The 19,275-nt window shown below is 41.6% G+C and overlaps 1 protein-coding gene across 5 annotated transcripts in view; it reads left to right on the forward strand.

Annotated features, from left to right (window-relative positions):
- The window catches only part of LOC138582897 (uncharacterized), a 328,003-nt gene that overhangs the window by 268,046 nt on the left and 40,682 nt on the right, over positions 1-19,275 (forward strand). For 3 of the 5 annotated variants that reach the window (XM_069654617.1, XM_069654618.1, XM_069654616.1), the window contains one exon: positions 8,055-8,384. In XM_069654617.1, the coding sequence (XP_069510718.1) occupies positions 8,055-8,384 (330 nt within the window). The remainder of the gene's footprint in view (positions 1-8,054; positions 8,385-19,275) is intronic. The other 2 variants (XM_069654620.1, XM_069654619.1) reach the window with 1 other exon arrangement.

Genomic DNA, 19,275 nt, shown 5'->3' on the forward strand with positions numbered 1-19,275 from the left:
ATTGAGAAATCAATTTTGTAAAAAAGTTCTCAGTGTGTAAAAGTCCCAAATCTGTGTCACATACATCGCACATCATGCCGAGATTAGACTAGCATAATTTGATTCACCTCAGTGCAAGCAATCTGATGGACTAATCAGTAACATGAACACATGAGAGGAGTGCAGTGTTTTTGGAATGTTACAATTGTTTAATATGGAAATCTCCAAGATGACATCACATAAAATGGGCGGGAGACTAAATATTGTATTTGCTTACTTTAGTTTAGTTTAGTTTATTATTTGTATAGTGCAGCCTAACCCTGAGGTATCTGGGCACTTTAAGCATGGAACATACGTTACACATACAGTACACGTGACGTATGGTAAAGTTTGAGAGAATGGTTACAATAATGTTGCAGTATATGAAACACAAGGACATTTGTGAAGACCAGGTTACAAAATGCTCATAGCACTAGGGCAACAAGTGTAACCATTTCAGTAATTAAAACATACAAGCAAATCTTAGTCAGCTACAGGAGATGCAGATATGATAGGCAGAGTATTATGGTTGCCGGGTGAGAAGCAGGCCTCTCACTTTGAATCTAAAAGACCAAAAGGAGGGTTCAGCTCTAATGTATGTGGTGAGCGAGTTCCAGCACTTTGCTGCTAGCACCGGAAATCTCGATCTACCAGCTGTTTTCAAGCTAAACTTGGGTATGTTAAGATGGTGTAGATATGGAGCTGTGGTCGGTCTGGTGGAGCAATTCCTTGATAATGTGTTAGTTAGGCATTTGGGTGCTGTCAATGACAGACATTTCTGAGTGATGACAAGGGCACGTAATTTAATTCTATCATGTACTGGAAGCCATCGTACATCTCGTCTGATGGTAGAAATGTGATTAGCATGTGGTAAATTTAGAGAGCATCGAAGGGTGTTGTTGTGGAGAACTTGTAATCTGTTCAGGTTTTGATTGGTGGAACCAAGAAATAGAGTGTAACAGTAATCCAGTATGGATCAAATCAATGCCCTGGATATGGTTATGACACTATTAGTGGACAGAAAGAGTTTTCATGCGTTGATAAGTTTATCAGTGTAAGCTGTGGTGGAAGCTGTAGAGTTTATTTGCTTTTTGAGTGAGAGAGTGGAGTCAAGACAGACGCCAAGGGTTTTGACTTCTTTAGTGACTTTAATGATATTGCCGTCGATGAAGAATGATTGGTATCGGGGGTCGTTGTTGAGACGGGCTTGGGTACTGACCAACAGCAGTTCTGTCTTGTCGTCATTTAAGCAGAGGCTATTTGTAGCCATCGAATCCTGAATTTCTAGATAGATTTCATTTAGTTTTATAGTATCTTTTTCATAGCATCCAGTGAGGATAATGAGGACCTGGGTATCGTCCATGTAGTTCGTGTACGTGACACCCAGATCATCAAGATGATCACAAAGGAGCTTAGTAAAGATATTATAAAGCATAGGGGAAACACAAGACCCTTGGGGGACTCCAAGGATGGGGACTGGGTCAGCCACAGCCAATGGTGCAAAGACCCTAGTCGTCCTATTAGAGAGGAAGGATTGGATCCACTTAGTGACATTCGGTGAGAATGCAGCAGCCGTAGAGAGGTGCTTGGTCAGGATTTTATGGTTAACCAGGTCAAAGGCTGCAGACAAATCCAACAAGAGCAAGATGACCAAATTGCCCTTGTCTTTAGCTTCATCCATTTGGATTTTTAGGTCCAGAAGGGCTGTTTCAGTCCCACGCCTGGGTCTAAAGCCGGATTGAACCAAACCTAAGAGGTTGTTGTCTTCCAAATGTTGTTGAATTTGGAGATATGCCACTCTATCTAGGATCTTCAGGAGAAATGGGACAGTCGTAATAGGTCTGTAATTAGTCGGTTTGTTGGGGTCTAGGTTGGGTTTTTTGAGTAGGGGCATAACAACAGCTTCTTTGAGGTTATTGGAGACTGAGGAGTTCTTGAAGGAGGAGTTAATCAGGGTAGTGATAAATGGTGCCAGTTCTTTAGCACCATCCTTGATAACTGAAGTCAGGCATGAGTCCAGCTGGCAATTAGAGGGTTTGAGGCTCGCAATTATGTTTACCACTTCTTCCGCCGTTACAGGGGAGAAGTGGAAAGGGGAACAAGAGGGCCGATGTGGGCTGGGTGCATTGCGTGCATGGGCAATAGCAGCGAGGCTAGTCTTTTGGTCTCTATCTTGGTTTGCAGGAGTGCTATCTTGTCTGATAGGGCTTGCGGGATGTTGACACACCAGGCTTTGTCATTGATACAGTTGTCAATGAGCGGTGCCGGCGACTCCAATTCTCTTAAGATAGAAAAAAGTTCTTTAGTACCAGATTTAGAATTCTGGATTCTGGTATTGAAGATCTCCTTTTTAGTATAGGTAATGGCCGCTTTGTATGTGGCCGCTGAAATAGACAACCTTTCCTTAGAGGGGTCTTTTCTCCAACTAGATTCTGGTGTTCTTTTGATATTGCGTAACACTTTTAGTTCTGCAGAGAACCATTTGTTTAGATGAGCCGCCGGTTTACCCTTTCTCAACTTTAGTGGTGCAATTTGGTTTAGGGCTTGTTCCAGGGTGACATTGTAAAGGTCAACCAAGGAGGATGGGTCTGTGTTAGTTTTAGGCTGAAAGTTAGTGATAGGCTGTAGTGGTGGTTGCAGGTTCTCTAAGGTAATATTACGTTTGTTCCTAGACAGGGATTGTGGTGCAATGGCAGTGGGTGTGCTATGGTGAGTACCTTTAGGTATTGTGAAGGTGATACAGTGATGGACTGTCCAGGCACAGGGTGAAATGTTGAGTAGAGTGATGTCACAATTGCAGTCAGCCAACCAGTCCAGTGTTCTACATTTGTAGTGGGTGGGCTCATTCATACATTGAATGAAACCTAGTTGTGTGATAGTGTTGTGCAGCATAGATGCACTAGTATTGTTGGGGTCATGAAGACCTAGATTAAGGTCGCCCAGTAAAATAATTTGTGAGCCTGGTTTAGTATTTGAGGTTAAGAGGTTGGTGATGTCTTCCTCAAAGGAGAATATGGTGCCTGGAGGTCTATAGATGAGGTGAAGAAGGATAGTGAGGGTGTCAGAGAGTGAGAGTTTGACTGATAAGAGTTCTGCTGAAGGTAGTCCTAGATTCGGGATTTCTCTGAAGTTCAATTGGAAATTGGCTATGAAAGCCACTCCACCCACTTTCCCAGTGTTTCTGTCTAAACAAATGATTGTATAGTTCTCAGGTATGGCAAGAGATAAGGTAGGGCCTGCAGTGGGGTGTAACCAAGTTTCTGTAGCAGCAAGAAAATCCGGAGGGTTGGAGTTGATCAGGTCTGCAATGTCAGGAGCGTGTGTTAACAAGAGCTCACTTGATGGTTGGGCTAGGAGTGACTTGGGCTCCTTGTGGGGGGTTGTGGTGCAAGGTAGGGCTGGTGTCACTCTGTGGGCTAGTTAGCACGGGAGGAGGAGTAGGGGTTTGAGGAATTAGTGGCTCGATGGGAACGTGTGGGGTAAGTACTCTGTGGGTCAAGGTCCTGTAGCAGAGGCGTAAGGCTAGTTTTGTGTTTCTTGTATAGAGAGGGCAAGGAACCAGAGGTGTTGGTGGGGAGGCAAAGCGGGTGACCCATTCTGCAGGGGAGAGTGGAAGTTCAGTGGTAGTGGTGACTGGATGCAAAATGTCTGGTGGAGCATCAAACTGCAAGTCAGGTAGGAAATTAGTAAGTGTTATGGCATGAAATAAGGGTAGGATAATCGTGAACATTACTCTCCTTAAGGCCACCATGGTGAGCGAGCAAAACGCTAGACAAGTAGGAGGGATCTCAAAAAAGAGCATAGAGGTACAGTACTAAGCAGTGGTAGATTCTAGTTGATCCCACTATGTTTGGATAGGTGCAGTGGGTGCAAGCAGTACCAGGCTAGGTATGGAACAGTGGGCTATGTGCTGCACCGCTCTGAGTAAATGCTAATTTAGGCAAGGTAATATACAATAGACAGGGTACAATTCCTGTGGCTGGGTATGCTGAATTATTTTCTCGGTTCAGCTAGTGAGGTATCCGCAGTAATGTATTACAACTAGATAGTTATGTTTGTCCCTGTTGTGCTGAATAGTCAGTAAAGGTGCTGGAGCTGCTCAGAAACAATGATTGGTATAATGGCTAGCAGTAAGAAATACAAGGAGGCGCTGAAATGCTATTAAGCAGTGCCATGAGCACCATGGAGCAGTTGCGGTACAAAGGTGCTACGGTGCCAAGTTGGGTAATAACTTAAGGCGGAATGGGGAGCATCCGAGGTGCAATAGGGAGCAACATGCAATTGGGTAGTACAATGACAGTACCGTGGGGATTGGAATGCAAAATTGAACACTGGGGTTAGCTGTAATAGTGAGTAGCAGGAGTACAACGGGGATGTATATCAACTGTATGCCTATACAATGACAGTATGCGGGTACACAATTCTATTTGGTCAAATGCAAGACATTTGAGGTGTTAACCAGTTATCAGCACAGTACAATACCTCTTAATGATGGGCTAGAAACATGCTATCTCGCTAACATGCTAAAATATTGTGTCAGTACATGATGCAGTATTCAGCTGCTAACGCTTCCATCAGACTGCTTCAATAATATGCCCAATGAAAACAAAAGGGATGGTGTAGTGTGATGTCATTTTTGGAACAGTGTCTAATCACATATATTGGCCAATTTGGTTACAGAAATTATACACACGTCTGAAGGAAGGGGTTTCCTATGGATAAAAGTCCAAACCCTTAGATTCTGGGAGATACTCACTTGCTCACTCACTACTTGCTCACTCACTGACCTTCTTCAGTGGGAAAGACAGCAGACAGGTCCAATACAGAAAGAGGGGGGTTCCAGGCTGTGGAGGGAAAGACCCAAACTTGCTGACTGATGACCACCTATTCCGAAAGTGAGACAGCCAAAAGAAACTCATATGTAAGTATATTATGAACGGGATACTCTAAATGGAAATATATTAAATAATCCCAGCCCATTGTATTAGTCAAAATACTGAGGTGGCAGGAATTTGCATTAACTAGACCTATTGAAAAATTAAGAACTATTTTAGAAGTTGATATGCTTCTGGAATCAATGATTTGATTGAATAGGGAGGGCCTCTGGTATGTATGCTGGTGTGTCCCCTCCCTCCTTTTCTGTGCAATGATCAGACAGAGAACATGTATTCTGGGAGTCAAAAGGGTATCACACTGTGTCCATACCTAGAAGAAGAACGTAAATTGAAAGCATTTTCTGGTTACTTCACTAAGCAGAAATCTGTTACTGGCACTGAACCATCCAAGACAAAAGGTAAAGTGTAATTATACTCTACACATTTTTCCACCTTTAAGTTGTTCATTCAAAATGAGAAAGGAACACATTTACAACATAATGTAAAACAAGCACCATTGAAGGGAATCTAGTAAACAAACTTGTTAAACAGACATTTTCCTCTTTACAAGTTATTTACATGCAGGAACATTAAGTAACAGGTATTTCAATTGAGTTTTGTAGAACGTGGTTTGAGATTCTGACATGTCCATTAAGTGGGGATGTTAATTTATGATGAACAAGAAGTAGAGGGATTTAGGTAGGAAGGGATATTATGATTCTATTTTATTTTATCAAATTAAAGCTTTATGCAGAGTCCTCATTAATGTTTCATTCCATAGTGGATGGGCGCTTAGTGTAAGCCAAATATATTCATGGTGATGTGTCTGTTTACAAAGGTCTATTCAAGTAAATGGTATGCCTTGGTATTGTTTATTTGTAAAGTGCCTATACACACAGCAAGTTTTTCAAAGCACTCAAGGAGGGTGGGAACAAGGGCTAAAAACAACAGTCATTCAGAGCCCTTCAATTTCTGAATAATACAAGTTTGCACAGGCAGAGTGGGTGCATGGAACAGGTGCATATACTACAATTAACAGTGTAGATAACAGCAACTAGGTCTGACCACAATTCTACAGTTTTTCTAAGTGCATTGAGGCACCACCATGCAAGAAGGGGAGACAAGGGAAAAACAGATAGATGATCTTCAAGGCATGGTGCATTCCGATTGTACAAGTGCACAGGCAGGTGGAGGGGGGACAAGTGCAGGGGTCGGGGTGATGAACCATGTACCATATAAAAGTGATGTGACCAGCAGACTGATCGGGCTACACAGGGGGACAAACCCTGGTGGCATACAGTCCACCATACATGGACTCTGCTACTCCTGCCTCCACAGGCCACACCTCACCACGGCCTGTAGTCACAGCTCACTCAGGGGACCCTGCTGCCCTCTCTGGGCAGAGTCACTCCTCTTGTGCGCCAGCTGCTATGTGCCCGCCTGCTGCCACCTGCAGGATCGGGTCAGGCTGTGGTTCGGTCCCATTATGCTAGGCACATTCCACCACCTCCTTATGGTGTTTTGTGCTAAGTAATGAGCACCAAATGGGATTTTAATGCATTCAGGATCTTGCCAGAGCTCGCACATAGGCTGCCATCTTCGTTGCTGCTCAGCAGGCTATCCCCCAAAGTGAATCCTCTTTTTTGTCAGATTTACACAATGAAGTGGATGCCCCACATCACCAACACATTAATTTAGATTAGTATTGGGATGATAATCATGCTGACACCTGTGAGAGAGGCCTTTGCCCTGCCATGGACTCCCAAATCTTCTTATTGAAAGTGCATCCATCAAGGAGTATATGGTCCTGTGCACCAGGAAACTTACATTAAAGGCTACAGTCTTGAGTTGGCCTCCAACATTGAGGTAGTGGAATCCTTCTTCCAACCCTCCTCTCTACCACGACCGCAAAACCAGTCACTTCTCTTTAGTGCTCTGTTTCTCCATGCTGGAAAACTAACATGGTAGACTGTTGCCTTCATGAGCACAGCTTCCTGGCGGTGACTATAAGGCCCTTTAATCTTACATCAGTTCCGAGGATGACACACCTGAGGAACGCCTTCATTCCATTCACAGTTGTCAAACCAGGCGCACCGCTTGCCCAAGTAAACAAATATACAGCAATGTTTCTACTTTGCATGCCCGCCCATTAAGAGGAACACGGAGACCAAACAAACACTAGCGGAGCAGATCTATTCAGAGATTTCAGAATAATGAGTGCTCCTATAACTGCAAGTTCATCATCCCAGATCAACCGGTCGTAACAGAACCTGAGGGCAAGAACTGCTTTATTTACGATTAGTACTGAAAGGGAAGCAGTTTACCTGTATGCAAAACAGACAAAGAAAGAGTCCCCTAATCGACAGAACCCTTAACCTATCGTGCTTCAGAATGAAAACAATTAATGAGCAAAACCAATTAGAGGAGCAGGCTTCAGTGAGAGCAGCAAGAAAATTGAACTAACTGCCAATCTCCAGGGACTTGTCTAAAGAAGAACAGCATCCCATTGGTAGAGGACTGGAGTGTAGGAGGAGAATCCGGTTGTTGCGATTATGGGATCCGTACACAGTGATAGAAGTGTACCAGAAAAGTAGTGAGACTGTGATTCTGGTGGGAGACAGAGTAGGAAGGAAGGGAGCAACACGCAACACATTTTGTCAAGGCGTGCAGTCATGCTGGTTGAGTTGAAACAGATTTCAGTTTAGCTGTAACTTATATCTGGTGGACAAATGGAGAAGTGTGCTTTAACTTCACAAAGAACAGTTCCGGGAATGGTGAACATAGGTTCCAAAAAGTAGTGGAGCTGTTACCAGTAAAAAATAAATGTAGTGGAATACCTCTCCCGCTCACTTCGACCACTGGCTGTAGATGTTCAGATATCTGTATTTTTCTTTCTGCAATTTAAAAATTAACAAAGGGAAGTGTATAATAGGAGTGTCTGTGCCATGCCATATAATTCTGGGCACCTCATTAAGATGCATTTATTAAAATAGAAGATTACACTAAGTGACATGAGGCTATGGAGTTGCTTGAGAAAGAATTGCAGCTTTTATAGGGATGCTAGACAGAGTGCCCTAATGATGACGCCAGTATGCCACTGTAGTTTATGTTTGGTGCCTCAGAACCCCTCGCCCCTTTGATCAGATGTTTCACTTCTCTCAGCAGCAACGCCAATCTCCTGCAACCTAACGGTGTCTGCAAGGTGCCAGAGGAGCGCCGAGATTCACTGTAGTGCCAATGATGTGATAGAGCGTGTGTGGGTGTCCAGAGAACATGATCACCCAGTGAGCGTTTGGGAAATCGAGAATGGAGAGACCAACAGCAGTGATCCAAAAATACGAGTGGAGGTTCTTGCGAGAATGCCAAATGACAAGTCCAAAGTCATTGTGCAGCTGAATAATATCTCGTTCTCTGATGAAAATATGTATACATTGTATGTGGAAACCACCCAGGGCTATATAGCGCCAACAAAAATCAACCTGACTGTCACAGGTGAGTGAAGACATGTTTTCCATAGTGATTTACATGCAATGATCTCCTTTTAATATGTGTTGGTATTTGGTCTGTCAAAATAACACTTTATATTCAATAAATGTTATTATGTCACCCTAGTAATTTGGTTCATACCAGTAACCACAAGGAAGAATTTAAAAATGTACAATAAATAGTACAAATTCACACAGAGGTTGTACATAACCAAACACAGGTATGACATCAAGCGAAGAAACCAATCCTTTGTAGGACAGGATGTACTCATGAAGAAAGATTGAAACCGCAATGGCCCATCATATGTTTTCGTTATTCTTACTTACATATCTATGGCCTATATGTGAACGCTGATCTCATTTATAATTAGCCTTGGGATTGACACAGAGCAGATAACGAAAGGTCCTTGAGACATACCATTCTACAGTGAAGAGTAAGTAGGGCCTGAGCATTGTCCCTTGAAGTGCTATGTGTATTTCTGGAGGCTTATCACATCCACAGGAGGTGGGCACCACGTCCATTCCATTGCTTCTGACTAGCACTTCTTTTTAGTAGCATGGGGGCATGCTCTGCAATAGGTTCTCACCCGTTCGGATACGCTTTGCAGCAGCCTGTCAGAGGTAATGGCAGGATACATTCTCTTCCCACTGAGAGAGCACGACATTCATCCCACATGCCTGTGAGATAGCTCAAAGGGATAACACATGCTGCAGAGAGCTGTGTGTGACCTGCTGGTAACAGCCTTCTTTTCTTCTGGGAGGAAGAAAAAGAGAATCATTAATCTGTGGAATGTTTACAGGGAAATCTATAGCAGAAAGTGCTTTATTCAGACAAGTTATTATCATTCTATGCAACACTATCCACTATCATGTTCTCTGAGCACAACCTTAGGTATGGATTAAAGAAGAGTAAGTTAATCAGTGTCATGCCTCTATGATAGAGGAAGCAAGTACCACCTCGGAAGGAAGGTGTTTCCACAGTGTAGCTGGTTACAGTGAGAATGGCATTTTCCTGGCAGCGTAGTTAGACTTCTTTCTTTCCAGTCTAAGTGAGAGGCCTCAAAATCTCTCATTTCTCTTATGACTGAACAGGTTCCTGGCTAAAGCGTTATAGAACAGATTATAAATATGCAAGGCAATCAAACCGTGTAAACCACATTTTGTTCAAGGTAAATTAGCCCAATTGGATTGGCTTTCATCATAACTCTTCCTATCCTTCAATCACTTTGCAGCCTATCATTAAGCATGCTCCTGTCAAAAAACATTATTTTTCAATTAAAAGAAAAGTCAACACTTTTTTTTAAGAAAAATTGTATTTTCTGTTTCTAAAAATATCCACAAATAATCCAATGCATGATATTCTAAATGTGGTCTGATTTTGGCATTGTGCCGTACTAAGATTATTTTTTTGCTACATGTTCAACGTCTCTTTGGCGCAGGTTGATGTACTCTACAGGTTTAAATGCTTCAGCATGACATTCTGTGCTGAGTGCTAGTTTGTCGTACATCACATCTCTTAGAAATATCCTAGGCCTGCACCTAACTCTGAGACCATTTAGAGTGGACTTCTGTAGGATGCGTTTGCCTAAATAATCATCCAGGTCAGTATTGATTGTAAACTTTGTCTGCATTGGGCTTTGTCCAGATCTTTTCATAATACCAGTATTCATATCTCTTACTGAAGAAGTAGAGGATCATGGGCGTAATTTTAGGGGGGAGGGGCAGGAGTGTTTGTCCCCCCCAACTTTCATGGCACACCATTGTGTCCCAATTCATTTGGCTGGGGCACCTTTTCTTTAGATGCAATGCCCCCCCCCCCCCAACATGTTCAGCAAAGTTACTCCAATGTACAGGATGTTAAAGAATTGTGGTAGCTATCACCTGCTCATTAAATAATGTCAGCACATACTGACCACAGCCCAATTATAAGCAGTTACTCTAAATCTCCTGTGGCTGCTGTGAGTCCCAACCCAATGGCTTTAGCAAACGGTGGGTGCTTTTGATCCACTCCCATTAAAGGGGGCTTGGCTGGCACCTCCAAGCATTCCTCCACCTCCAGTGTCAGGGCCCTGCTTCCAGTACATCCAACTGAGATATTGGTCATTTCCTTTTCTTGTTTTTAATGTATTAAGTATGTATGCCTTTTGCACTACACATAAAAAGATTGTACAATTAAAACAATAATGTATACATTATATATGAAAGATACATTTTCATCATCGTACTTTCCAAATTCGATATAAAAGAAACAATCCATATTTCCCTAACGTCAACATCACATCTGTGTTGTAGATAATTTCTTAACCGCTATTTTCCACACATAATATGCCCCTCCAGTAATTACGAAAGAGTCTGCAGAATATATTGTAGACCAACATTTGTCAGTAGTAACAAACTAAATTGAGACAATATTGATCATATCTTGTTTGATATTGTGACATACGTTCAACACAATTTGTCAGAGTATGTCTAGAAGTTTCTACACGGCTTTTATAGAGACTGCACTTCTGTTCTTCTAATGGTGTTTTGGACCATGCTCCTATACATTCATTAACTCGAAGAATAATAATTCACAGTTACAAAATAAACCGATTTAGGGATACATTTGTTGGCTTCAATAGATAACCTCTAGGTTGATTTATCAAATGGCCCTGTGTCTAATACAAAACATATCTTTTCCTAATAGCTAATTTTGCTACTGGCTCTATACAGTCCGTTAACATAGTTTTCTGTTTAAGGTCTTCATGGAACCTTCCAGTGTCCGACTCCTCAAGGATAGAAAGTTATATTTCCCTTAAATGTGTCTCCACAAGACCCAATATTGCATCATTCCTTTGTCTATAATGAATGTTCTTGGCAAAATACAAAAACACGGTACATTTCTTATCTTCTCCATATGTAATCTTTAAATAGAACTTAGATTGTGCAATCTTCCATAACGACATCAAAGAAGGGATGCAAAGCTATAAACAAATTGCCTCAACAGGTACTGATTTTGGTAAGCCAAGCATTGTGCGCAATACTTTCCACTATAAACAACCTAGCCATGCAACATATTTGGGTTTGAGTGTTTCCAAACCATACATTATACCTGGGACTAATCCCTTCTTATAGGCTTCAAGTTTGCCTTAAGCGGAACCACCACATCTATGATTTATGTAGTTGTTTAATAGTTGCCATTTTGAGCAAACTGGACCAGTGAAATATTGCCTATAGTACTGAGCAGTAGGTCGAGACTTAGTAGGCAATCTGTTGGATATATTTTCTGGAGGAGCTACTAGTCTTGGGTATTTTGTTATTGTGACAGATCGTGGTATCTTATTATGGCATAATATTATTATAGTGATGCATTGGTGACGTCCCTATGTATAGTGCTAACGCTTCCCTCAGAACATATTTCATCCTCGAAACACTTGTGTATAGGCGCGGTATAAATGCCATATCATATCATATCCTAACACCTGTCCTTTTTCCCGGGGTCTTTCACAATATCAGCTTTTGGATTTATTACACTTATCATGTGACAATATCACTTTTTCTCAGCAACTTATCTACGATGCTGACGAAAATGCCTTGATGGCAGATCTGCACAGTAGTAGGCACGCAACATAAATACTGAACACTCACTCACTTTCTAACTATAGAATTCCCATCAAATCATTCCCATTAAAGCATTCCCCATCACGTACTTGTCTGTGTTTGCACATTAAATAGAATAACGAGAGGTCACAAAATGCATCAGGACATGAAGTGATCTTTATACTGTGTCTTTATCATGACAGATAACTTACCAATTACACATGATAACAGCTCCGCGTGGAGCGCATTTGCCAGTGTGAACATGGAAAAAAACAACCATTGAAAACGGGACATCTCAAGAATAGATATGAACTGCAAGAAGCCCTTCACCCCGACCTTGAGTACAGGACTTGGCAGGAATTACACTTTATGAATCCAACTATAAAAAACGAAACCTTGTAAATTCAGAACCACATTCAATTTTGACATGGAAACATTGCATATGGAATGAGTCCCCCCTGACTGACTGAAGAACAGGCACTTCCAGAATCACCTCACTTAAACCATAATTACCTAGAACTGTATGAGATTCTGTTCACTGCTGGCTGTGGGAAATCCCTCTCTCTTGGCTGTCCACCAATAAGGAGGGTCACAATCCTAGCAGCTCCCAGCACTGGATTGTCGCCAGCTCCCGGCAGAGGATCTCTTGCTTCCCAAGTCACTCATGCACATCTGTCTCCAAGTCAGCCTGCCGGTCTGCCAGTCTGAACTCACACCCTCTCTCTGCCACTTGTAAAGCCTCCTACTGTCACTCAAGAATAATCCTTCCCCTCGCTTCACCTCCTCCGTACAGTCCAGTACTTTTCCCGTCAACACAATAGTTTTGCTAACATAGCTGCTACAATTGCTTTCTGCACACACAATGGTGTTTTTCAACTGGGCACATTCCATCTTCACAGTTTGTGCCATGCTGAATGAAATCACACAGCCAATAACTGCTTGCACGTTTTAACTCCATTGCAGAAGAGCACTCATTTTGAAGTCATTTCATCTGAGCCCATTTGCACCAGTGTGTTAATGACAGGTTATAAGTTATTGGGAAGGGGTTGTTAGCTCATATTAGTGTTTTTATATATAGTGCAAGCCGGACAATTGACATGTTAACCTGATCTATAGCATATTTAAAACCTGTGCTCACTGCCAGAATCTGTGCATTTCATTCATGATGAATGTTTGTATTTCTACATGAACCCCCCTACCACTACTTAAATATGTACCCCTGTGCCTCACCGCCCCCAGATATCCCTACAAATCCCAAGTATATTTAAGAGTCCATTTTTGTTTGCCAATTTGCATTTATTTTGATTTATTTTTAAACCATTCACTTGGGAATATTTTTGGAGGGCAGTAATCGAGCACATAAGGATTGTATCATCTGCATAACAGATCCAGGGAATCAAGACTCCTGCTAGTTTCAGTGGGAAATTATTACATTTCCGTTGGTAGGCATCAAGATTGGCTACGTAGAGGTTATGTAGGAGCGGGGAAAGCACACAGCCCTGTTTTAAGCTGATGTGTGTGACAATAAGGTTAGTTAAAAAAACATTTGAGATGTTCTTACTTGTACAGTACTATCAGCATATAATAACTGAATATAGTACAATCGTGTAGGCTCTATTCCCCATTGTTTCAATTTGCTCCATAACCTGTTTCTGACTACACAGTCACATGTGGCTGTGTAATCTATATATCATAAATACAAGGGGCACGGTAAAATGCCCTTGCATCCAATGTCAACAAGCACATTGCCCATAGTCCAAAGATCGTACTACTTCCCCTACAAAAGCCTATTTGTTGCCACTTTATCATGTCCAATGAATCTGCCCATGCCAACAGTCGTTGATATGAAAAGGAGGCAAACATCTTGCTACTTGTGTCTGTCAAGGTAAGAAGACACAGGTTTTTGGTTTCAGCGTAGCTTCCCTTCTTGTGAATAGGAACTAGAATCGATGAACGCCAATTATCAGGAACATCTGCAGTTCTTATTATTCTCTCACACAAAGCTTTTAATATCTCAGCCCAAATCAATGGATTTTCAAGACAATGGGCATCATTACGACCCGGCCAGTCCGGTAACAACGGTGCCAGTAGGCTTACCGGCACCCTTGTTGCCAGACCGGCAAAGTACAAGTTTGCGGGCCGGATGCCCTTGCGCCCATCAGGTCTGACCTGGCGGGTGCAACGGCACCCGCTCGCAGACTTTCAAGGCGGTGCTAACATCATTCCCATTTGAGTCCTGTGGGACTCAAATGGGAATGGGGATTGACATTTTTCTGGCGCCTGACTTTCAGGAACACTGGGGTCGTAACACCCGAGTGTTTCTGTGAAGCCAGGTGCCGTAAAAAAACACAACTACGACGGCAGCCTGCGGTTTTTACCAGCATGGCTACTGCCGGAGTTGTAATGAGGCCCAATGTTTGCTAATCCATGAGGTCCAGGGTACATTGATGTTTAAGTTTTTGTATCTTGACCAAAATGTCCTCAATTTCAAAAGTTATTGCATCTTTTTTCGTATTGTCTATAAAGATATTGGAAGTTTGTGAGCTATCTAACCAATATTTCTTTTAATGAGCGCGCACCATACCTCTTCAGGTGCTGCAAACTGCTTTTGGTTTCTGATCAGAAAAGTATTTATGATACAGAAAACAACATTTCTTTGAATCGTGTGCTTGAAGATTATAAATAAAGCTCTCCAGTTTGCTGTGTGTAGTGTGCATTTACATTTCTTATCCAATGTCTATATTTACAGCGTATTGTTCTAATACTCGCATATTTACTGTTTGGGGAGAGTGTTTTATTTTTTGCAATTTGATCATACGTTTTCGTGATTCTTTCTTTTTTTCATGAATTTGACCATCATATTTTGCACCATATTTGGACATATAGTTATAGCTACGTAATTCATTGGGATGGTCTTTTATTCATTTATGTAGGATCCAGCCGGTATTCCAGCCACTATTCTATAATAGTATGGTAGGGGATCCCCGACTTTACACTAAAACAGTATTTATTTTTCTGCATTATTTTGGCACCATATAATCGTGTTTCACAAGTAGCCTCCCCTGACCTTCCGCCACTAGCAAATCTTCTATAGAGATTGAAATGGTGCATGATCTCTCATATCTTTACAGGTAATGGTGTAAGACTTGTGTACTCATACACGTAAAACTTGCGAAGCGAATATGCAATCCAGATTTGAAAAGGCGTTTCCATTACACCAAGTTTTAACCATTCATAATGAAGTATTATCACTAACCATTAGTAGCAGGAGTTCAAAGGGCAGCAACATAGATGTCCATACTCTCCCCTAATTCCCTAATGGTGTTATCGTGCACAGTCCAAAAGCCTGTTCTTCAAGAATCTATTCCTCGTCTACAGCATTTAGCATTAAAGTCACAGGCTAATAATATGGATTCATTCTGATATTTATTCCGCCAGCTTTGAATGATTTTTTGTATTATGATAACGGAGACTAATAGTATAGATGCTTTCAGGAGCATCATATAAGGTGATCTGCATCGTTTTAGGATGCAACTTAGACGTTTTACAGTTACACATATATCATTTGGATTGTCATCGTCGCTCTGTATATGCAATTCTTCATTAAAATCATTATTTGGACCTATGCCTCGCCCTCCAAGTCCATGGCCAGTGGCCTTACAACACAACATAACATACGCATCTAGAGCGAGATCCTGTTTTTACCCTCTTTCTTGTAGGAAAAATATTCAGGAATCTCTTAGCAAAAGTGTTCCCTCCTTTTGATTTATAAAGCACGTGTGTCCATATGTATCCCAGGACACCATTTGTAAAAAGGCTTGGGGTTTATGATTCCAGTCCTGCAGTTTGGGTCCCATTAGAGGGGCTCAATAGTTATAATTCTGCTTGTCATCGTCATTTACCCAGCACTCTGTGTTTTCAGAGATGCAACTTTCTTATATCTAAATGGTCGGCTTTTCAGATGATTCCATTTTGCACTCTAGTTCGTACAGCTCCATGAGCTCTTATACCCCATTTTCAATATTGATAACGTGAAAAGTTTTATATAGGCCAAAATCACTGGTGATATAAAGGTTACAACTGACCAGTTCATACTGCTTTCCAAATGTGTATTTTCACAGTTACAATGTCATTTGATATTATTATGGACAGTTGTGGAATTTGATGTAACATATATAATAATCGGGCTCAATTTAACAAAGGACTATCCAAGCTGGTATTCTTTTCCAGAAACCGAACTTGTTTTCCCACCATATTACCTTGCTGCATGTATGTATTGAAGTTTGTAGTCGGGATACAGTGTTCCATATTTCCATGTCAATTTACCAACATAGAAGATGATTGATTGTGTTGCCTTTTTTTGAGCATTGTGTTCACTAAATCCATCATTAGACAAATGGCTCTCCTCCTCGGAGGATTCCATGGTCTGATCATTTACATCCTAACACTCTGGCCCATTAGTAATAATATCATTCCCTGCCACCAGTTTGCTACTACACTTTTCCACCACCACATGGCAATTGACATTACTTTCAGGAAATTGCAGCCATGTGTCCAATGTATTCATTGCTGGTATTCCGTTTGTTTTATTTTTTCATATTTTTTGTGGGTTTTGTTTTCTCAATGTAAAATGTTTGCGTTTCAGTGCTCAAAATATTTGTATTTCCCATATGAGCTGTGGCTGTGGCATGCTTTCTGCTCTCAATTGGTTTAATATTTAAATTATTTTCCTTTTGCTTATTTATTTTATTCCCTTCTTCTCATATTACATTGTTGTAATGTTATCATTACTGAGCCACAGATGTTTCCTGTAGATCAGATATATCTCCTTTGTCCATATTTGATTGTTTCACATTTTCACGGAAGAATTGAATATTGGTCCAGCAGCCATTCACACCAGGGTTTTTCCGTGCCGGGTACCGTGTTTTTTGTTAGGGGACAAAGCTGTCCTCTGTCTGGATGCCTGTTGCCTTCGATTCTATAGTGGAGGACTCTGGAATGGAATGTAGTCCGAACAGATGTTCAGCGGTGTATTCTTCTTCTTTAAGGTGTACACAGATGAGTCAAAGAACGAGTGCATCACTTCTTTTTAAAGCAAAAATATCACAGGGGATTGGTCCATACGCTGTACGGAGCCCAATCCCTCTTTTTTTTTTAAATATGTTTATTTTAAACCAAGGCAGAGTGTCAACAATACAGAATAAACAGGCTTGTAAGCAAGTCCAAAAGCAACTTGTGACCCTTACCATCTGACATTATACCTAGAGTATCCTGTCCGAGAAGAATTTGAGAGGTCAGGATGGAAGATAGCCCAGGCAAAAAAGCATGATAGCGTGGCCCCTTCTCAGAACTAGTAACCCTCTCTGGCTGTTCTAACTCTACCCCTTTACCATGCCCGCTGACATCAAATGAATGCTAGTATGCCAGAACCTTGTGTGAGGCTGGTTTTAAACATGTGCTGCCTTTAGAAGCACTGACTAACAGGTGACTTCCTACTTAGAGGTCCTAAGTGGAGTTGTCATCCTCCCTCTGTGAGATTCAGTAAAGGCAGCATCCTGGCTGTTGTCCCACTTGTTGTAGAATAAACATTGCGTTGGCAGAGCTTGGGCCTCAGCTCACAAAGCTGACAATTACATTTCAGATTGGTGTGGCTTTCCTAATTGTGTGTTATTAAGTCACCATACCACAGAAAGACATGGCTTTTTTTTAGGGATGACCCTACCACCATACTAATTTAGGCAGTCAAATATTATTATTTAGATCAGAGGTGCAGAAGCCACAATACTTCTTCTACTTGTGGTTAGATTGGGTCACACCAGCTGTCAGAAATGTACATGTGACATTTGCACCCGCCATGTGTCAGTGGAGAGCAGGAGCTGCAGATGTCAGGAGACTGGTGCAACAAGGTTACATGGATGCACTATGCTTTTGGAATGGCATATTTAGGAAGGGGAGCCTGTTTAGCAGGCATTTCTCTCATTTATATTATTTATTTATTAGCATTTATAAATCTCACTGGCAGCCCAAGGGCATCGAAGCGCTGTTACAAGAAAGTGACTTAGTTACAGGTTACAATGTTTCTTACTGGTTGCATGCGGCATAGCAAGGTTGGAGCAGGTTACATAGGTGGCATAACACACACACTACTTAGTTACTTGAAGAGGAGGGAGTGGTACAGGCATGACAATTCAATGCATTTAGAGCCTTATGGGTAGACACTGGCAGGTTTCAGATGAACAGTCTTGTTTTGATCTCTTTGTGGAAGGCTATGTGGGATAAGATACCTCTGAGGTTGGGTGGCAGGGAGTTCCACTGGGTCGTGGCAATGAATGTGAAGCCTCAAGCCTCCAGCTTGCACTCTTGTGACCTTGGGCACTGAGAGTAGGTTGGTGTATGGGATTCTGATTGGTCTTTCTTTGAGTGGTCTAGGGATTCTCTGAGAAAGGTATTGAGGGGCTGCGAGATGGATGCATTTATGAGTGAGGGACAATGTTTTGAATATGACTCGTTCTCAGAAACACTATTACCCACATTTTGTAATCATAAAAAGCTAGGGCTTTAACACCCATGACCGATGGCACTCTGTCATTGTATGTTTTAGGATGTTATAAAGGAAATACTATTTTTGGAACTAGGGTTCAAACCATGTGGGGGTCCTGACTGAAGACAGCCTGCTTAGCTTTGCACTGCTGACCATGGCGGATGACTCGTTTCTACAAGTCCTGTTCCTGAGTGGCAGGTCATGTGTTTTAGATGGGCAATGTCATCCATAAAGAGGATAATGTGGGAGTACTAATAACCTCTTTCCCTTGTCTGATGGTTAGGTTAATTTCTCTCTAACTCATCATATAAAATAATTCCTGAGATCCAAAGGGAATGACAGTTGTTATCGGGATACTGGGGGAAGTTCTTGAATACCCAAGGGTGATTGACAGGTACACCTATGTCGATACGACATCAGGTCAGGAGGTTGATGCAAACCATTTATGTCTATACTTCATTTACTGAGTGGAGAATGGCCGCTTAGGTATGAGGGATATATTAGCAGCCGTGTGTCATTTGCTGTGTGACACAAATGCTTGGCTCTGAAAATTGATTATTGCAATATCTTCTATGTTGAAACAAAAAAACGATATTATAAAGTCCATGTACAGTGTGCTTTGTTTTAATATGTAGTTCTGATGCCTTTTAACTTTCATCTTAAATTAAGTTTAAATAAGTGTTCATGGTGACTCTGCGCTAACACTGGTGACAATTTGGAGTCGTTTGTTGATACTTTAAATCTACAAGCTCCGCTCATAAGCACCTGCAGTAAATGC

The sequence above is a fragment of the Ambystoma mexicanum genome, chromosome 3q (assembly GCF_040938575.1).
Source record: "Ambystoma mexicanum isolate Mex_15411 chromosome 3q, UKY_AmexF1_1, whole genome shotgun sequence".
In the NCBI taxonomy this organism is placed as follows: Eukaryota; Metazoa; Chordata; class Amphibia; order Caudata; family Ambystomatidae; genus Ambystoma; species Ambystoma mexicanum.